General features: G+C 34.8%; 1 protein-coding gene across 2 annotated transcripts; it reads right to left on the bottom strand.

Moving 5' to 3' along the window:
- Positions 1-6,341: 6,341 nt before the first annotated feature.
- LOC147506505 (putative anion transporter 3, chloroplastic) lies at positions 6,342-8,608 on the bottom strand. Of its 2 annotated transcripts, XR_015220820.1 has the most exons (4): positions 8,315-8,608; positions 8,120-8,243; positions 7,884-8,021; positions 6,342-6,567 (listed from the first exon to the last, which is right to left on the bottom strand). XR_015220820.1 is itself a non-coding variant. In XM_086604264.1 (3 exons), exons 1-3 carry the CDS (start codon positions 8,408-8,410, stop codon positions 6,526-6,528), a joined length of 276 nt encoding a protein of 91 aa, XP_086460390.1. In that variant the 5' UTR covers positions 8,411-8,608; the 3' UTR covers positions 6,342-6,525. The 2 variants fall into 2 exon arrangements, 1 of the variants encoding a protein (XP_086460390.1); XM_086604264.1 differs by lacking the exon at positions 8,120-8,243.
- Between the last annotated feature and the right edge of the window lie 11,690 nt (positions 8,609-20,298).

The raw sequence follows: 20,298 nt of genomic DNA, 5'->3' as shown, positions 1-20,298 counted from the left end.
ACTTGTCTTTTAAATTGAAATGATTGTAATATTTTTATTTGTGAATGAAGTGTTGTTCATTTTCATTTCATTTTTTTTTTTATATCGTGTTTGATAATAGGGTATTAGATTTTTGTTTCATCCTGGGTTTCCAGATCATTGAATATCATTGTTTTTTTTTATTGTCTGGAAATTTTAGGGTGTGACAACCACGTCATATCCTATAAGAGAATTTAGGCTCTTTTTGGATCGATATAGCCAAATAAATGTTAAGAACCCAAAAAGATACGTCTTCCTCTAGTTACCCCTTTTTTTTAGCCTTCAAAAACTTCTAAAAGCCTTTTTATTCTTCGCCATCAATCCTTCTTCACCCTACAACACACAATAAAAAGCTTACCCAAATTTGACGAGTTGAGAATTAGATGGGTATCAGAAAAAGAGAAGAGAAGACCTTGTACAAAAACATAACAGTTAGTTGCTTCGAAAAGAAAAGGAAGACCTTTAAAAAACCAAAACTCCAAAAAAATCAAAGGAGTCAAAAATCGAATCTTCCAAAAGTTCAAAATCAAAAGGAGTCAATATCAAAAGAAACAAAAGCAAAGTTAGAACTCCCAAAAATCAAAATCATATGGAGTTACAAAGCCAAAGGGCTAAAAAATGAATCACAATTCGAAAGCAAAAAACAAAATAAGGTTCTTCTCTAGTTATAAGTATCTTGAAGACCCGATTTCTCATCTTATCAGATTTTGTTTTCCCTTCCATTTTTCTTTCTAAACCATCAACCAAGCCATGCAAGTCCTAATAAAATACCTCTAGCTCGAGTGGCAATTGTAAGCAGCAATTGTGATCAATCGACCCCGATTTCCCTTAGATGTTATTCATGTATGTGAGGAATATAATATCCACTGCATTTGAGAGAACAAAACTTGAGTGAATCTATCAGAGAGTTTGTGCTTTAACATATCCTTGTGAAAACCTTATGAACACTAATTTAAGAGATCTAATTATCTATGCCTAAACATAAACAACTAAATTTGTGTTTATATCAATATTCCTACTCTCAATTAATCATGCAATATATAGAGCAAGGATTCGTTTCATACTTAATCAACTAGGCGTATATTAAACTCTACTAATCAAACACAAGAAAACATGGTGAGAGCAATGATTGTGGATTGAACTAATGGTGTGATTTATGGGTTGCAAATTATACTTAATTAAACTAAAACAAATAAATATAGGATCTAAAAATATGGAGAAGAATAGAAAGAGTTCGAAATCCACTTAACGATTTCCTAACATGCTAGCATAGAGTTGTTTTGAAACCCTAATCTTTATGTTCTCACACAAGGTTCAAACATAAATGTTAGGTCTTGAATGATCCTTAATTACTTATGGTATCTCTAGTCATATAATAATTAGTATGAGAGGAAGTTTGAACTCATTCTCATGGTGGATTGACTATCCTCTAGCTTAGGTTAGTTATACTCATGTCTAAGTAGAGAAACCTAGATTTGAAGCTTTATAACAACTACTCTACACCAACATATATCAAGTCCTCATCAAAGCTTCAATCAAACCCCTCTAATGGAGGTTTAGCTATGAATAAATAGACTATCATGTAATAAAGAATGAAAATAAGACATAATGTAAAGAAGCAATTGAATATTGAACTGAATAATAATAACTTGAAGGTATATTTTAATGGAGTTTTAGGCCAATAACATAAACCCTAAATTATTCTAAACTAATGGGGGAAAAGATAGGAGAGAGTATTAAGTTTAGCCTTAATCCTCTTTATAAATGAGAGATTAGGTTTACATTTTCGTGCATAGGACTTGGAGGTTAGACTTTGGGCCTATAAAGTGAGTCCAAACACTACTACAGAAAAGCTCATATACCACTGTTATTTACAGTGGTAAAAAGCCTTTAGCCACTGTTTTCATACCGTGGTAACAACCACCGTGACAAATATTTCTAACAAAACCGTGGGGAAAAGTACCTCTTATATACCACGGTTTTGAGTAAAACAGTGGTATTAGGATTTACAAACCGTAGTTAATAGTCCGAAAAAAGTTTGGTCTTATATTTACAAACCGTGGGAAATAGTGATGATATATACGACGGTTGGATACAAACCGTAGGTTATATAAACTGATTATACCTCGGTTCTTATCAAACCGTGGTGTATAGTCATTACAAACCGTGGGTTATATAAATTGCTTATACCTCGGTTCTTATCAAACCGTGGTTTATTTTTTTTTTTTTTTTTTTTTTAAAACCCCTAATTATTTTATTCTAATTATATTCATTCAACCAGCAACCTGCCCATTTTCACCATATATATCCACACTGGATTTAAAAACACAGTGCTCAAATAAACAATTCATAGTGCAACACAAACAAAAGAAATAAATTTACACATCCAACACAAAGACATTGAATTGCTAAAAGAATTTTGAACTTTTTTGAGTCATCAATAATGAAAGAAACATCCAAATTTACTTATTATATCAAAATAATAATGACCTAACTTGTTGCATCAATAAAAAAAACAATCTATTTGTTCTATCTAAAATATCAAAAAAAAAAATGGTGAGACCAAGCACCACACCTTAATTGGAAAGGGTCAAAACCTAGCTAAGACTTGACGCTTGGCTCGAACGCTCCATTATGCTGGATGAATCTAAGAATTTCAAGTCGAACAACATCAAGTTCCTCTTGTGTGTATGTATCTTTGAGGGATATATTTGTCATCTGCACGATCAAAGATAAAAAAGTATATAATAACTAAATAATGAAGAGTAACACAAAATAGAGAATGGTAGTGTATGACGAAATATACCTTATTTTCAAAAGAATTATCTGAACAAGCTTCCATTATTTCTCTCATAAACTTCATTACGTAATACCCACACTCTTTACTACCAGGTTGGTACGGACCCTAAGTACAAACATGGAAAATATTCATAAGCATATATTTTTCCAAACACACAGTATGTATGCATAAGAATTTGTTTATTACCATAATCTTCTCCCACTTCACTGGACCTTTACTTCCTTTCCCTTCAAGTTTTTCTATTTTCATGACCGCACTTCAAAATAAGATCAATGTAAAACCTAATGAGCAAGTAAAAGATAAGCACGTAATGATCTAATTATTTCATATACATACACAATCATGACAAACCTGTTAAAATAGATATCCATATCATTAGATGGTAGATTATGCATCGAATCCAACCAATTAAAAGTCATCCGCGATAAATTAATAGCAATCAAAACTCAATGTCCACTACAAAAAGGTCAGAGGCATGTGTGGTTAAAAAAGAAAAATTAGACATTAAAACTATAATATACATTCCAATGAAAATGATAAAACATGGATAGTATTAAAAATATAAGACAATATCCTTACCCTAGATTATAAGGGATAAGAACAACTCTTTTTCCACTTGTATTCTGCAAGCTCTCCACAATAATTTGAGTTTTCTCATTCCCATTAGCTCTTGTGAAAGATAAAGGGTTTACAAATCCGACGACATCACAACAACTCACAAATTTGTCATAAAGAATCCTAGAGAAAGAAAAATAAAGAAATCATAATTACTAAAACTAAATATGAATATCTAAGATTTACGATAGCACCAACAATGAAATTTTGTAGATATTCTAACCTCATGTATACCACCAAAATAGCAGCATCTAACCAACCCATGTTACATACATCCATTATATCGCTTTTCTCCATAATGAAACTACCCATATTATCTCCAAACAATTCTCCTCCTACTGGAAAATGTATCAAACCTTGGTCCCCTGGAAGCGCCATATTGAGGAATCCCACAAATGAATCTATTGCACCTTGATTATGACTATCACTAGTTTGATTTTTACTTCCCTAAATTAAAAATTCAGAACAACCAATTATTAAAAGAGAAGTCAAATTCAGAAATCGATCATATAACTTCAAATTAAAGAATCTTGTTATTTACCTCAATGTCGTCTTTATAATAGACATGGTCCTTTGGCCAAGGAACTTGTGTGCCAAGAGCATCTGCGACATATCTAACCTCCTCATCCACTTGTATAGTGATAGAAATTTAGTCGGTCTATTTAATTAGACTAATCTAACCCTAGTTAAACCGCAAGCGCACAGCTATCGTTGAAAATAGTTGCGGCAAACGGGTCGATCCCATAGGGATTGCTACTTCGGACAAACGGGTATTAAAATTATACTTAACTAATTCGAACAATATTCTTTTATGGAAGTTTGAATTACTATTAACTAAAATTAACTAATTACTACGAAAGCAATAAATTAAATGGATTAACTATTAACGAAGAAAACACTAAGGCATTCGAATCCACCCTAGACCGTTGTAGGTTATCCTAGTCAAATCAGTTTATAGTTCTCTTTTAATTACGAGTAGCATGAGGGAAAGGTAACCCTTGCTTGCTCGAAGATGTGATCATGAAGCTCTTATATTTATTAGATTGATTGGATTTCAGCAAACGAAAATATAAATCCCTAGCAAGAGTTGTCTTTTTATAGCACAACTCTTCACAGATTTATTTAAACGATAAACGTAGTGCATTGATATTAATAAGAGAATAATCTAACTATTAATTAGTCGAGACATGAAAACATGCAAGATATAATTAATGAAAGTAATCCTATTACTATCTAAAGAAATCAATCAAGTTTAATCTTTAAGTTCCGAGAACAGTAAACTAATTAAACATAAAAAACCTACGCAAGTCTAGGGCTTCATCTAAGCCCTAGCTAATAGTTTAGCTACACATAATAATCAAACTGAAAATAAAGTAAAGGTTAGGAGAACTCATGTCGACAGTGAAATCTCCTTGGCTTTCCTTCGTCTCGTTCTCAATTTCCGTGCGTATCCAATTCTCGCTCTTCGGCTCTCCGGTGTTATGTTTTGTCTTCTGTGTTGTGGAGCGCCCCTCTCTACTGTTTCTCTCCTCTATATATAATGGATTGGTTAGGGCAGTGTTTTATTTCGATTGGAATTCGAAGTCGGTGGCGAGAGGTTCGGTTGGGCGATTTTATCGGAAAATCGCGAAGTCGGTCTCCTGTTTGTAAAGAAAGATGGATAGAAGGTGGTGATCGGGTGGTCCAGTTGTATGGTGGGTTATAGTGGTGTGGGATTTAGGTTGTGTGGGCGCGTGTTCAATTTGGTCGGCCGAAATTTGAGGGGAACTTTGTTCCTGTTCGTGAGAGATGGAATGGAGAAGGAACTAATGTTCCTGTTCGTGAGCAAAGGGTGGAGACCGATCAGGTGCTCCAGATGCTATAATGAGGTGAGGTTTTAATGTTTGGTTCGATGGGCTTTGGTGTATATGGGCTGGTCTTGATAGTGCTAAGAATTGGCTTGGTACACATGGTCCGATCTTAAGCTATTGGACCCAGACTAAACTTTAGGCCCAAATTCCATTTTCTTTTATTTCCTTTGTATTTACTTAATTGGGCCCAATATTCCAAACCCAACCAAAGGCCCATCCAGCGATCCAAATGCAATGAACCGCTATCCAAATGTGATCCAAATCCAATAATAACCCATGTCACCCTCTTTCGGGACATTTCCAATGAACTGAACACCCAATGTTAGGAGCTCACGCACTGATATCTTAAATCTTGCTAGTTTCGGCACTTTTAATCAACTCAAATCCAATTCTGCAAAAATCATAAAAAATACGCTAACTAAATCAAACGAATAAATTAAACGAACTAACTAATATAAAATTGAGCGTAAATATATAGCATTTACGTGCTTATCATATAGGAAGAGCAAGTCGGCCAGCTTCTTCAGAAACAAGCAATACAACCGCAACACGAACATTATTGAGTCCCCACTACACCATAACAGCTTATTTGTAACGGATGTACATCCGTTACTAAAAATATTAGTAACGGTTATTTTCCGTCGACACAAAAGCGTGACAAATATTAGTAACGGATATTAGTAACGGTTATAAAGTGTAAGCAAATTTACCAACGGTTAACAAATGTTACTAAAATTAATTTCAGCAACACTTATCAACCGTTAGTAAATTATTAGTAACAATTATTAATTTTGTTCTTAATTCATTTCCAACAAATAAAAGTGTTAGCAATTTTCATTTCTAACGGATACGTAACCGTTACTTATGATTCCATTAGTAACGGATACGCAACCGTTGCTAAATTTGGAAACATCTGAAAAAAAAAATTAAATATTCTAGCCCCAATCATTCCTGCCACCTACTTCTAGAATACATATATCCCACATATTATACACAACCTATCCATCCCACTAAAAACTTAAACATACACTTGGGTACAATAGCGAGAAAGAAAACACTTAAACCAAACATACTCCATAATTCATTCATAAGTCGCAAGTCGTAACTTTGATTACATTGTATTCAACAATGAGATAATAACCAAAAATACAATAACAATCAATAAACTCATTAAGTCTTTTGTAAACAAAATACATAGATAGAATAAGTCATAATAGCTCTAAAACGAAACCTTTTGATCTCTCATATTGTCCTTCCTCTAGCAATCATAAAAGTCATCGACACCTGCAACCAGACCAATGGCACCAAAACGAAATTAAGAAAATAAAGAGAATCAATAGTAAGTAAAATTTGTGTAAGTTAGATTCATAAAAACAAGACGTTAAGAAACTATAAAATATGCGTAATAGGTTGTAGCTCCCCAAAACCGATCTCTTACCCAAGATCGGTATTTCACCCCTGAACGCTAATCAACATCATCATTTCTAACAAATAGATGCATTCTAATGTGGATTTATTATTAAAGACAATAAAGAAATAATAAATTCTTACAAAACAACTTAAGCTCTCTTGTTACTTATTTTAAGCTCCCACCCTCTCTCTTAGTCTCTCATCCTCTCTCTTATGATAGGCTATTTAAGCTCTCTTGTTACTTATTTTTTTCTCTTTTCAATTCAGTTCGAGATGGAGGAGTTTTTCCCATAAGATCTATAAAACAAAGTAAGAGGTATTGATTGATGACAGTAATTCCCCTTGAAAGCTGAGTTGGTAGGTGGTAAACAAAGCAAGTGATCATAAATCCACTCAGACAACCTCTTTTAATGAACCGAGGAGTGTCAAGAATGGGAAAACCAAAAAAAAAAAAAAAAAATAGTACTAATTCAATCAAAGTAACAAATAAAAACCGACAACTTTATTTCCTTCATACTCACCACTCTTTAACGTCAACTCCTTTCTTTTGTTCTTCCTTAAATCAAGATACTCTTTTAACATCAATGCTTCCAAAGATATTTATATATTTATATATATATATATATATATATATATATATATATATATATATATATATATATATATATATATATATTGCAAGGTCAAAATGCCAAGCCAAATTAAAGCCGTAAAACAATGAATCCAAGATCAAAGACATAGTAGACAAAACAAAAGGCTAACAAGCAACATAGCAAAGAAGGCATTAATTGAATCTAACCATATTGCAACAAATGTACCAACCTGTATTTGTGATTCCATTTGCCATGAGAACAGCCAAGAATTGCAAAATTTGTTTTAGTATATTATCCTACAATTGTAAGCATGTATGTTCTAAAGTATAAAGTTTGGTGGAATGTTTAAATAAACAGACAATGAAGAAATCCAACACACTGAGGAGCTATATCCTGATAATAAGAAAGCCAACATATAATAGTAGCTAGTACAGACTTCAAGCCATTTGTCTCAAAAAAACACACACCAACTTTATGATAATTAAGTAAAATGCAAGGTGTATCAAGGAAGTCAGAAAGTGGACGTGGTCAAGAACACATTACACACGGTCGAATACCGTGTTGTACAAAACTAAGTAGATGAAGATGATAACTTACTTGCATGCTGAGGAGAAAACCAGCCTGGTTGAATGAGCTAAAACTCAGGGCTGCAGTATAAAGCACAGCTGCCCAGGCAGGTGTCTTCACATAATTTAAGCAAAGCAGTGTCAGTCTAGGTCCAATGAAACCAATTGACTGCCAAATATAGAAAGTTTGTTAAGTTTAATTATGTTAAATATAGGGGTGAAAGTCATGAAACACAAGGTGAAGCAAAAAACATTGTTGTGTTGTACCTGACTTTAAACTCATTGCTTATAAGTATTTAGTTCCAATAGACTCGCTTTTTATCAGATATCGATTGTTGAGACTTCAAGTTTAACTTCCTTCATAGACCCAGACTTCAATACGCCTAGTAACCTACAGTTGGAAGGAACTGATCTAGACATGTTTGTTTGCTAAAGTAATTAAATACTTGCATAGGAAGTTACCTGCATGATTGTCCGCACAAAAGTGATCGGTTGATGACCTTTCTTGATCAAGGCATCCGAGGCAACACCTGCAATGTAACCCAAAATGGCCATCATCCCCCACGGGATGGCACTAAACTAGGCAGCTTGTTTTAAGTTCACATTGAACACCTGTTTAGCAATACAAGGGACTTCCATCAGTACTTACAGAATCATCCAGATTGTTGTAGAACTTGATTGCTTCTCTAGATTAGTATTATCAAATCACACTTCTAAAATATCCAATAAGCATAAGAGCGCTTGATAGGAGTTGAAATATTGAAGACTTCTGAGAAAACCGAAACGATGGTAGTTGTATTAGTATTCCCCCTCTTCATGTGTCCTTCACAATGGTGATCTTTGGGGTAGCACCAATTCCCATACCTATTACCAAAACAACATTATATTTCATGTGATCTTTGGTTGGTGCACCATAGGGGGCATCTAATATTACCCAACATAAAGAAATTAAAATATTTTTCAGATTCACAAATTTGGCATTACACCATTCTAGACTAAGTGTATCTATTCTAGACTAAGTGTATGTCACATACCTTAGGCTGCTCCCTCCTTGCATCTAATCTGCTCTCGAGGAAGTCCGCTTTCCGGATAGTAGATGGCGTGATTGACACACCTAAAGTAAACTAAGCGGTCAAAAATGCGCCTTAGCCTTTTCTCAAGCTCTAGGCTCACCCCTACAACCTTACTACTATGCAACTAAAGATGACTTGTCAAAGAAAGTTGCATATTTCTTCTACAGATTCATATGCAGATAACTTCCAAGCCTAGAAAGAGGACGACCCATCTAGTAAAGAAACAGAGGACGTTAAATGCTTGAATGAACCTAAAACACAGCCCTAATCCATTGTAATAATTTGAGTGTAGTAAAAGTAGCAAAACAAAAGTACGAAATATTCAATGAGTGAACCGTAAGCCCAAATGAAATACTACACATACTCATAATAAAGAATAAATGTGGGGATAGAGTCTCTTACTTAAACAATGGAGCAATTGTACTTGGCAAAAGTCGGATCAACGCCGCTTGATTAGTAGGGTCAAGATACTCTTGGATGATTCTTTGGATACCTCCCGGGGAGATGTGTATGCAAGTCTTGCCGTGATTTCACCAAGAACTCTTTTGGATCTTTAATTTCCTTAATAGGATCCTCATCTTTTTTTTTTCAAAGATTGTGAAGCGGGACAAAAGTGGCAGTATACCCCACAGCCTCCCCTATATCCGGCATTTCGGCTCCTCAACAAGCTGTTTCTTGTTCTCGTCCGGAAAGAAGAGTGACAATACTATCCAAAGATTCGCCACAAATAGTTGCAGCTGAAGCATCCAAGAGAAGTGGGACTCACAAATAAGTTTGGTTGAAGCAACCGAAGTCAACTTCAACTCAGTGGATCCTGTGATCAGCCTAAGAGTAGGTATCCAGAAAGTCTCAAGAATAGTAACAAACAAATTACAATTTGGATGAACTGAATTAATGGAATCCACAAGCCTAGTTGGCCCGTGCTTGATGAGAAAAAGTGAAATAAATATCACAAAAGAGTTATGAAACTTCATCAGGCGGTGATTTTGTAGTCGTATAAAGAGTGCATGTAGTTCGGATGTAAAGAGTGCATGTAGTCGTGTAAAGAGTGCATGTAGTTCAGATGAATGGGTGGTCTACTGAGCTCAACAAGCTGGGCTAGGAGCTGGAATGCATATGGCCAAAACTCGGTTACCTCCTTTGCCAAGATATCCTAGATGATGGGGAAAAGGCTTGCCTCAAAAGCCGATATCAGAGAGACGTCCTTCTCACATGCCCGCCTGACGAGGCCTGCCACGCTTCAAACAGATAATGGTTGAAGACGGGATCAAAGTAATGGCAAAATGTTTAGGGATCTGGTTCCAAAACATTGTGAAGAATTTAAGAGCCCCAGCCTTGAGCATGGGGAAACCATTCACATCTTGACTTTGCAATATCTCTTTGTCAATCAAGCAAACCCAAAAGAGAACAACTAAAGATGCCATACTAACAGTTTCTTTCCCATATATCTAAATAATAGTTACCTTCAGCAGAAGAGGTAAGAGGCTCAACTGTCGTTGTTATTGATTCCAATTCTTCAGCTTGATTGATACCTGTGTCCATATCTTCCTCGAGTTTTGTGACCTGAAAATTTCCATAAATCCCAATATATAACTAAAAGTTATACGAACCTCAAAAATAATATGTATCCATAATTGTTTCCATAGTTTGAAAAGGTAATGAACAATATTATGAGCTTTATATATTTCAGATTTCATCTCCACAAAAAAAAAAAAAAAAAAAAAAAAAAAAAAAAAGAGAGAGAGAGAGAGAGAGAGAGAAGAGAGAGAGAGAGAGAAAACGTTGATGTCCAAACATAACCAAGTTATCCTTTTGATTTCCTTAATGAGCATTTAGACTCTAAGAGCTCTGATGTAGGACACGAGAACGTAATGCATGCAACAATTGTTGCATCAATAAGACTTCAACACTACTATACCTGAGATGTACAAAACATGATAAACCATTGGTGATCTATCTCAAGCACTTGTTTTACCCAAATAATCTGAAAAATTCCTAAAATGTCCAACATTTCGATAAGAGACAATCTAATTTAATAAAAGAGCTTCTTAAATGCAGATTGATAACAATACATGCATTAAAAGAATCAAAGAACAGATTTTCAAATGTTGAAGCTTAAATTAAGCTCATACATTCATCATAACTTGAAATTAGGAAACAAATTAAAAAATTGGAATTTAAAGACGGAATCGAAGCAGCATAACACTTGATAGAAACAGTAATATGCGACAAGCATTGATCGGCTCATACCTCTGAGAATAAGAAATGGAGATTATCGTGCTTCGATTGGGGTTTAAACCTTCCTCCAAAATTTCATTGGCTACAACACTCACGTTTAAGCTTATACTTACTTGAACATGGAAAACAAAATTTGCAAGATAATTCAACTTGTATTAAGCTCAACAACTAACCACGTGTGGGGTGTAAGCTGTTGTTCACCATTCCAAACTTACCAAAATATTTGAACAGGTCAACTGTATGGGGCACTTGAGAAATAAAGCTTTAGTCCAAGGACACCTAGCATCTTCATTATCTAATATGTACACGCATGGAAAACAAATCCTCCCATCTTATATCATAAATAGGAACAATCTAAGTGATTCATCTTTCTCTTAATCCATGTCTAATCTTCAACTTCAAATGCACCGATTCACTTACCAATGATAAAAATATGCTAGCAAGAAAGAACCTTCTCGGTTTACAATATAAATGGTTTGACAAATCTTTATAAGTTAGCCTCGTGTGAAACACGGTCGAAGAAAATGGGGCTGGTGGCATCATCTTTTGACACTATATTTGGTAGTGCAACCATATGCCAATACTTAATAATAGCTCCCAAAATAATCAATAAACGCGTCTTTATAAGTTAACCTCTCAGTAAGAAACACATTAAGTATCGGTTGGTTATGTTGAACTCCGACCCATAGAATCAGACTTCAAAGCAATCCATTTCGAAGGGCTTGCCTTGTAAGTTGACATGTACGTCTTAATGAACTTATCACTTGGAAGCTTGCACGCAAGTCAAATATCATATCCAAAACCAGCATCCATTTGGTTAAAAAACAACGACCATTCTAATATGAAATTATTTCAATTTACAGACGCTTACTCATGAATTAGGCTACATGTTTGCCCATTACCTTACGGTATTGATGCTACATGGAACATCGACTTAGCTAGGCTCATCTCTCAGACATAGAGCATGAGTTAAACTGTTAAACTTAGACATCTCTGTGGTGGCCTTAATGAGTTATTTCAAGGTGTCAACACATGATTTCTAATATAGGTAGTCCGTAGTCCTTCCCATCTATGAGGCGGACATATAAGGTAAATATAATGCCTATTGCCTAGGGAGTGTCGTCGGACTTCGATATTATACATAACATCACGTTAAGAAATTAATTTGTTTAGCTTGAAAAGAAAGGCTAACATTCCTTACAAGTTCTATATCAATATTAATCACTTCATACAATCACCTTATCATCATCAAATCAAATTCAAGATAACGTAAAGTTTCACCTAGAAGAAATCTACTCCAATATTTTTATTATTTTTTGTTTGTGAACAATTGTTTGTATGTTTAACACAAGCACAAATCTCTTGAGAGAATCAGAAAATATCTCAAAAGAGTACAAAATCTTCAATACTATTGAATGAATCTCAATTTATTTACACTAAATATGGAAACAGAGATCCACCCAAATCCAGAAAACTCACCTACCACAACCGACAAGGTTACAACAACAGATAACAGAAAACTAGCTAACAACAGTTAACCAATACGTACCCAAAGTCGTCAAAATGCATCTAAAGAACAACTTAAGCAATAATGAACAAAACCCAGATCACAAATCAATCCAAAACAGTATATTTTGATAAAAAGAGTATATTTTTTATCCTATTTCATTGATTCACACAAGCCCAAGATCATGAAACAATAAAAAAAAGTTGATATTTGAAGTAAAAGTGAAGACCTTATCTGTTAGCACACTAATTGAAGTTAATATAATCTTAAAATTATAATAAATAACCGAAATTAAGGCCGGTTAAAAAGCACAACAAACAACAATTGAATGAACATAACACACACTTTTGTGCTTAGCAAAAAAAATTGAAACCCGGATTATTTGTTACCTTAGTTAAAGCAAGTTTTTCTTCCATAGATCGAAAGATGAATTGATAAAGGTTTGTCCTTTTCGGTACAAAACCAACTAACTTCAAAACACCACCCAGTCGACCAAAAAAAAAAACAATTCTATTTCATAACTGATGAGATTGATAGAGAGGAAAAAGAAAAAAAAAAAGAAGAAAGACCTCATCTGGCAGTGGCAGCGAGAACCAGCGCCAACACTTCACCCTTTTTTCTCGTTTTAATTTGTTTACTCTTTCCTTACATAGAAGGGTAGCATACTCTTTTATTTTGTGCTTTTCTTAATTGATATCAATTTTTCAGTTTACTTTTTAACGTTGGTCACACTTATGCATCCGTTAGTTAATATCTCGATAAACGTCACAAAATAATTCGGATAATTTACTAACGATTAAGTAACTTTGCAACGGAACCCTAACTGTTATTAATTTACTAACGGATGAGTATGTGTTACAAACCAGAAATTGCATTTGTTAGAAATTCCTTGTTATGGTGTAGTGCCCAAAGGGTAACCGTGAATTTCTTTTCGTTTATTTCCCTCGTATACCAAGCCTTCAGCAACAATATTTGTTCGGCCAACCGCAACCAAATAACATTCTTTTTCCTATATAAATGTCTAAGTATCATAATAAGCACACAACATTATATTTTAATAACATATTATGTGTAAACTACAATTTACCTCCCCTAGACCAAATGTTTTACCCCGTGTTTTCTTATTTGCCTTGTTCACATGATCAAATTGAGCCAAATTACACTCTAGGCCCTACAATTGAAGTATAAATCTTAGAACCATTTTAAAATTATATATATAATGTGTAAAACACTACTTACCTCTCCTGGACCAGATGTTGGACCCTTAAATGATGTTTGACCCCGTGTTTTATTCTTATTTACCTTGTTCGCACGATCAGATTGAGCCAAATTACACTCTAGGCCCTACAATTGAAGTATAAATCTTAGAACCACGCAACATTATTAAAATTATATATATCACGTGTAAAATGCTACTTGCCTGTCCTAGACCAGATGTTGGCCTCGAAAATGGTGTTTGACCTTCTTGTGTTTTCTTATTTGCTTTGTTACCATGATTTGCTTTGGGCTTTGATGGAGGTTGGGCTGCCTTCCCATTTTTTTTCAGCTATTAGTCAGAAAAATAAAATTTGTAGTTAGAAGGTCGGAATGCATAAAATGGTTGGGTCAAACTGTTATTGCACAATGATAAATGTAAAAATAGTAAAATCCTAATATTAATGTTAACAACACTAATACGTAATCCTACCGTTCTTACGTTTAAATCAATACTTCTTACTCTCAAGTCATAATCATGCAATATAATGAGTAAGGATTCGTTCCACTCTTAAACCCTCAAGACTTAAATTGAATTCAACTAATCAAACCCAAAAGGAACAATAGTGAGAGTAATGATTTGATGTGAATTTTCTATTCTACCATTCCCAACAATTGAATCTAAACAAGACATAATATAAAGATTTGAACTTTATTTGTTTAAACTCAATTTGAAACTACTCATGCAATAATTAAATTAAACTAATAATGAAAAATAAGTAAATCTAAGGATTTAAGCTAATAAATAAATGAAAATGAAACTAGATTATGGAGAACTAATTAACTTTATTTATCTAATAGAACAATAAGAACAAGATATGATTGAATGAATAACAACTATTTTATTTATCTAATGAATGATATTCAATGATTTAAATAACTAAGCTAAAACAAATAATGAAACTAATTAATGGAATGAAAACTAAGTAATTAACTAATCTAGATCTAACTTTTTCTAACCCTAAACTCCATTAACATTAGCTTCCTAACCTAACTGCCATTAACAAAGAGTCAAGCTTTTGTTTTTATACTTCCAGATCCAAAAATCGTGCATGGGCTTGGAGCCATGTTTTGGGCCGGAAAATCGGGCCCAAAACCCAATTTCTTTAGTCCAAAATGGGCTCTTCAGCTGTAGTTGGCTTCGACAGATGTTTCGTCCACTTCTACTCCTCTGATTGGGCCAAGGCTTGGACCATTGGAAATCTCTTTTCGAGCCGGTCGTTTTGACATAAGCTACTCCCAATTCTGAGATCTGAGTCCAAAGATACGGCCTTCGGAAGTTTGGCGACTTGTCTTGTGCAATCATTTTATTAACTTTTTAGCTTTTGACCGGGCTTTATAAAGGCTCTGTCTCCTTGAATCTTGGCCTTTATTCACAGAACTCCTTAGCAACCGACCTTTGCTCCTTTATCTCGCTAAAGTGGCACATTTCTGCATATAATAGACTTTGAAGCCTGAAATGCATAAAAACACGTAATCAGTATTAACTCTTAATTATTACTCACATAATTGGTCTAAAAGTATGATTGTTAAGGGGTTAAAACTACAGTTTTGGGCTCTTATCAAACCACCCCCAAACAGCATTTTGCTTGTCCTCAAGCAAAGATGAGAAATTAGAATAAGTGACCAAAAATGGAGTTCTATCTGCCTCACCGTTTGAGTGCGATTGCATTGACCATATGCAACAAGGCCTTAAACCACTAGGAATTCCCTAGTGGACGAAGTTATATCCTCGCGTGAGAGTTTTCAGTGAAGGTACTCACAAACTTCATCTATACTACAACGACTAAGAAATAAAACTATTGTTTCCTCATTCATGTCTCAACTATCTATACATCTCACTAGCAATTGAATAAGAATAACCAAGTCAAAAACCTAAACTAATATATGCATAATAATCAATCATCTATGATACAAATATATATACTATGAGTAATACTATGAAATGCCTAGCAGGTTCATTTCTGAAAACTTCGAATAGCATCTTTAAGTAGGTCCTCACATAAATGTCAAGACAAAACCACTCGATTTTTCTGCTCAAGTTTTCATTTACTATTAATGCAGTGGGCACACTTTTACCTTACAATCTCAATGACAACAAGGAAGTTGGAGTCGATCAAACACATCTGCCACTTACTATCACACTAACCTATTCCTAATTGAGCTAGAGGTCTTTATTAGGTGTCATGGGATTAGGATATGGTTTAAGAAGGAAGGAAATGGATATTCAAAAGGACAAGTCCGAGATAATAGAGTCTTCATATTATGTAACTTAGAGAAAACCTTGTTATTTTCTTTTTGCTTCTATACTTTGTTTCCATCCTTAGCCATATTTTTTCTTTTTCTTTTCTTTGGCTTTTGACTCCCTTTTATTCTATTTTTGGAGTTTTTATTTATTTCTATTTTTTTTTTCTTTTCCTTGGATGGAAACTTCTTTTCTTTTTTTTCAAGCAACTAACTAATTTTTGTTTACACATTTTTCTCTTCTTCTTTCTTCACTCATTCTATTCTCGGACTTATTCTAGATTAGGTAAGTTGAATTTTTTTATTTTGTTTTGTTTTGTAACAGGGGTAAAGAAATTGTGGTTTATGGAAGGCTAAAGAAAGGCTCGAGGGGCTTACTAGCGGAAAATAATTCATAGGTTTGAATTTTTTTTGGCTATATCGATCCAAAGAGGGCCTAAATTCTCGCTTAGGATATGGCATAGTGATCAAGAAAGTGGATGTGTGATTTCTCTATCCGGATTTTACTTCTCCCTTGTGTCATTTCTCAAATGTTTATTTCTTCATATAAGGCTTTAGGCTATATTCTCACAGGATTTGTAGAATGAGTACTCTAGCCTAGATTTGAGAAACTTACTACTAACAATCATAGATACTCATGTAATATATTTATAGATAGATGCAAAGATTATTACCTACATATTAACCTAAGTTTCTAACAATTATTCTCGATGCAAAAGCTACATTGAGACTTCTAGATTGTTAAGAGCATAGAGAAAGAAAACAATACCAATATTCCTAAGTGTATAGCATAAACTTATTTATTTATATTTTTGAAATTTTTAACTTGAAAACAAATGCATATTATACATATCTATATCCTAATAGATGCCTTAATTACACGTATTTCTATGCCCCCCAAAACAAGAAGCATGCTTTGTCCTCAAAGCATTTAAATAAAGAGGGTAGAAAAATACCATGGAAATGCGTGAAATTCTGGAACATCTGCAAAACAAGGTTAGAACATACTAATATAGGAAATAAAAAAACTGACACAACTCTATAAGAGTTCCACCCATTATGGGGTTAACAGAATTAAATTGCTTGGGACATAAGCGGACACTAATCAAACTAAAAACTTACCTCCACTCCGTTTACTTCGTCATCCTCCTCTTCTATAAAGAAGTGAGGTTCCTTCAGATCCTGCCATGCCATTATAATTTGCCAAGTTTGCCGCCATTTATCATCTACGGATCCTAACCGTTAAAAGCCACTTGGTCGGATGGGGTGTAAGGTGCAACGATGAGGTTGTATCCTCCACCCTTGCCAAGTCATTGCACGGAAAGATCGAATAATAGAATTGGTGGGTCTCACAATGTCGACCCTAACCCGGTCCGTGAAAGCGGACACAAAAATAGGAAGAAACATAGTATAATATCGACAAACTAATATTGGCATAAGAAGATACTTATGCCTCATGCTATGGGCTCGTGCTAAACTAGACATTAAGGTCTTAGGAAGGTCATATAGCGGCGTTCCTCAGCTAAAGCAAAGGAAAACATCGCCAAAGTGGCATCAGCAGAAGAAAAATGCCACTCTCCTAATATGTTTAGCATGATAAAGAACATTAACGTATCACATTAAAGGGACAAGCTACCAAGGGCTACGTTATATGTCCCTTGGTCCTCTACACGGAAAATGCGGACCCATAAGCCTCATGCAAAAAGTCATAAGTGTAGACATGCATATTATCTACCCAATAGCATCATGGGTCTTGTATTTCATTGGGCATGGCAAGTCCAAGAACAAATGCTAGCAAGAACCATAAGCGGTTCCGGCCTACGTGTGTGATCACCTCATGAAACCAAGCACCATAAGTAGTGCTTTGAAACAAATCTTTGAAAGACTGTTCGGTATTATTGTAGGAGATGTCATCTCAAAACTACGCCTGGAACATTTGGAAATCACCGGGAACAACCCCAGAAAACTGGAAATTTCCGGTCTATGGAAGTCGTATGAGAGTGCGCTCAAGATTTTGGAATTCCAGTGTTTGAGCGAAGTCGCTTCACCTTGGATACGAAAGTCGCGCTCTCTGTACAAAAATTCTGAAAAATGTGTAGGGCGCGAGTGCGCTCCTCTGGGGCGCAGGCGCGCTCCGAGGTGCTGATTTGTGAAAATGGTGAAGAACAACGGGAAACGTGGGAGTGAAAGGTGAGAGATGGAAGTTAGGTGTAGTGTGGGTTGTGAGTCTAGAATGAATGAAGTTTTTTATAGGTTTTGAATTGTTAAAACGAATCGGTAGGTTGCCAAAAAAAGCTTTAAGGCAATTTCGAAAACAATAAAATTTCGAACCAAAACGGAAACAACTCATATTCTTGATTCTATAACAACCCTAATATCTTTTATACTGGATTTAGACTAGTAACTTCTAAACTCTCTTAGATTTCATCATACCACCACATCTAATCATAGGTATGCCAATTACGACAATATTCTCAACCTTCACTCCAAAACAAACTCTAAAATGGAGGATCTTCTACAAATCATGATAGAATAAATAATACCACCCCCCCAAACAATTTGGGAAGGTGGGATTAACAATAAAATCCATGCACAATTTGAAAAGAACAACATTATATTAAAATTGAAATTCAAACAACATTTAACTACCAAATTCAAAGTTAACTACAGAATTTAACAAAGTAACATCCTATATATTAAAAATAATAAAATACAACATCAAAACAACAAACAAAGAGAAATCTAGCTACTCTTAAAGGGAGCGAGGTGGGGATAAGAATAGGAAGTTTAGTGATCAAGCATGGAAAAACCAAACACCCCACCCCCAAACAAATTTTTGAAAACAGGTTTGTAAAAATTTGTTTTAAAACGTGGGTCTTTTAAAGTCTGATTCCCTAGACTTAAAGTGATATATATGTATTTACATGCAGTTTCCCATATATCAATAATCTAAAAAGTTGTGGGTCTTTCCACAAATAATTAACATGGAATGCACCATCAAACAGAATTAAGCACCAAGATTTCCTATGACGTAGCTTAGTGGAATGAGAGTAAAGCCTTATAGATCTAAAACCTAATCGAAAGCATACAGGTTTCTTCTTTGTCCTCCTAACGAAAGGGATGTCAAGTAAATGAACGTGAGAAAATTGATGGTTATGGAAGATACGTAGGATGTGGATAATTTTGAGAAGGAAAAAATGGAAAAAATGAAAAAGTGTCAGGTGGCTTGTCCTTGGGTGTTACTTCTTCACTAGTTGGTTTTAGATAGTTATGAAGCATAGGAGAAATGCCAAGGTCAAGTACAAACTCAATGGTTCTTTGAAAAGGTAGAGGGCGAGGGACATGCGTGATGGAAGGTGAATGAGTGACATGAGGATGTGAGGTGGGTGAATGGTGTTCAACTAGTGTTCTTAGGTCTATATCATCAGAGGCCTTGAGATATGCAAGACATTCCTCAATAGGTGGGTAAGAAGAATCACTTTGGGATAGAGGGCTAAAAAATTCTTCTTCCGTCATGGCGTCAAGAGATGAATGGATGTCAATAGGAGAGAACTCGCGAGGCGGCAAAGAAGGGTTGCAAAAGAGTCGAAGGAAATCCTCCTTGATGTTATCTATGTCTAGGGAGTAGAATTTGTGATCCTTGTCTTCTTCCATAAGAGGGGTATCTACTAGTGTGGGGACTAAAGTGTCAGCCGCACTAATGTGAGGTACAAAACTCTCAATGGACTTCACTTCCCCTTCTACAGGCAAACCTAGTTGTCCCTGTGTTTGATTAAACATGTTAACTTCTACAGAAAGATTTCCAAAAGTAAGAGTCATTGAGCCATCCCGACAATTAATTTGGGCATTGGCGGTTGCCAAGAAAGGACGCCCTAAGATGATGGGAATGGAATCATGAGCAACCGTGTCAAGAATAACAAAGTCAATTTTGGATAGTAAAAATCCTAAACTTTAACGAGAATATTTTCAACTACACCCTTGGGATACTTAATAGAACGATCGGCTAACTGCAAAGTCATTTTGGTTGGTTGAAGTTTTGTTAGACCTAGTTGTTTATATAAATAAAAAGGGAGTAAGTTAACACTAAGCCCCGTGTCTAATAAAGCGGTTGTTATGAAGGTATCACCTAA

Source organism: Coptis chinensis, chromosome 4 (assembly GCF_015680905.1).
Source record: "Coptis chinensis isolate HL-2020 chromosome 4, ASM1568090v1, whole genome shotgun sequence".
In the NCBI taxonomy this organism is placed as follows: Eukaryota; Viridiplantae; Streptophyta; class Magnoliopsida; order Ranunculales; family Ranunculaceae; genus Coptis; species Coptis chinensis.
This window is presented reverse-complemented; position numbering and strand designations above follow the sequence as displayed.